General features: G+C 49.2%; 1 protein-coding gene across 3 annotated transcripts in view; it reads right to left on the bottom strand.

The window, feature by feature from the left end:
• The window catches only part of LOC142201004 (tachykinin-like peptide), a 32,673-nt gene extending 32,128 nt beyond the window's left edge, over positions 1-545 (bottom strand). The window contains exons 1-2 of one of the 3 annotated variants that reach the window (XM_075271802.1): positions 411-545; positions 102-314 (exon numbers count right to left, since the gene is read on the bottom strand). In XM_075271802.1, the coding sequence (XP_075127903.1) occupies positions 102-209 (108 nt within the window). In that variant the 5' untranslated portion in view covers positions 210-314; positions 411-545. Of the gene's footprint in view, positions 1-101; positions 315-406 lie in introns of all 3 variants that reach the window. The other 2 variants (XM_075271804.1, XM_075271803.1) reach the window with 2 other exon arrangements.
• Between the last annotated feature and the right edge of the window lie 223 nt (positions 546-768).

Genomic DNA, 768 nt, shown 5'->3' with positions numbered 1-768 from the left:
TCTAAATTTTAAAAAAGCTACAAAAAAAACTTTTTGAAATTCAAAATCTAAAAAGTTTCTTAAATGTAACAATGTATCAAAATTCAATAAATTTCTCCTACCTGGATTTGGTCGCTGTACGGCCAGTCGATTTCATCGAGTCCGATTTCTGCGGCGAACACTTGCGCCGACACCAGCATGACGACGGCGAAGGCTACGAGGATTTTCATGCTTCTCCTCTGCTGTAGTAAGTGAAGGCTGAGACAGGTGGAGGCTCCGAGCCGCTGGATGAGAGCAGAGAGGTAGAAGCTTCTATAGCAGCCCAGGGGTGGAATCTGTAAGAGAAGACAAGCGCTGTCAGCTCCGGAGGAACAGCGGCAGGCGAGGAGGCAGCAGTGAAGTTTCTGCTCAGGCTGGGTGTGAATACTTACTGCACTGCTCTCCTCGTCCCCAGCTTGTGTCTTACTGGAACCGTCCTCTCCCAAGTCTTCTCCACTTTATATATGAGGAGAGGGGCCGGACCAGGGACGGTTCGTGTTGCTAAATCTAATTACCCGAGTCTACGCACCATATGGGGGCCCGTGTGACGTCTCCCTATCAATATTCAATGAGTCTTGGAGGCTTTCCCTTTGGCTTTCTCCATAGACCTCACGTAGATGACACTACTCCCATCATCTTTTGGAGGCACAATTTGGCCAGAGTGACGTCAAGGTGGTGACATCTACGGCGACGCCTATAGCAAACATGTCACCCAGGACTATGGAGAAAAGGGGGCGCTCATGTCTCCCA

The sequence above is a fragment of the Leptodactylus fuscus genome, chromosome 4, assembly GCF_031893055.1.
Source record: "Leptodactylus fuscus isolate aLepFus1 chromosome 4, aLepFus1.hap2, whole genome shotgun sequence".
Taxonomy (NCBI): Eukaryota; Metazoa; Chordata; class Amphibia; order Anura; family Leptodactylidae; genus Leptodactylus; species Leptodactylus fuscus.
Note: the sequence above shows the minus strand (reverse complement) of the source record. Positions and strands in the feature narration are given on the sequence as shown.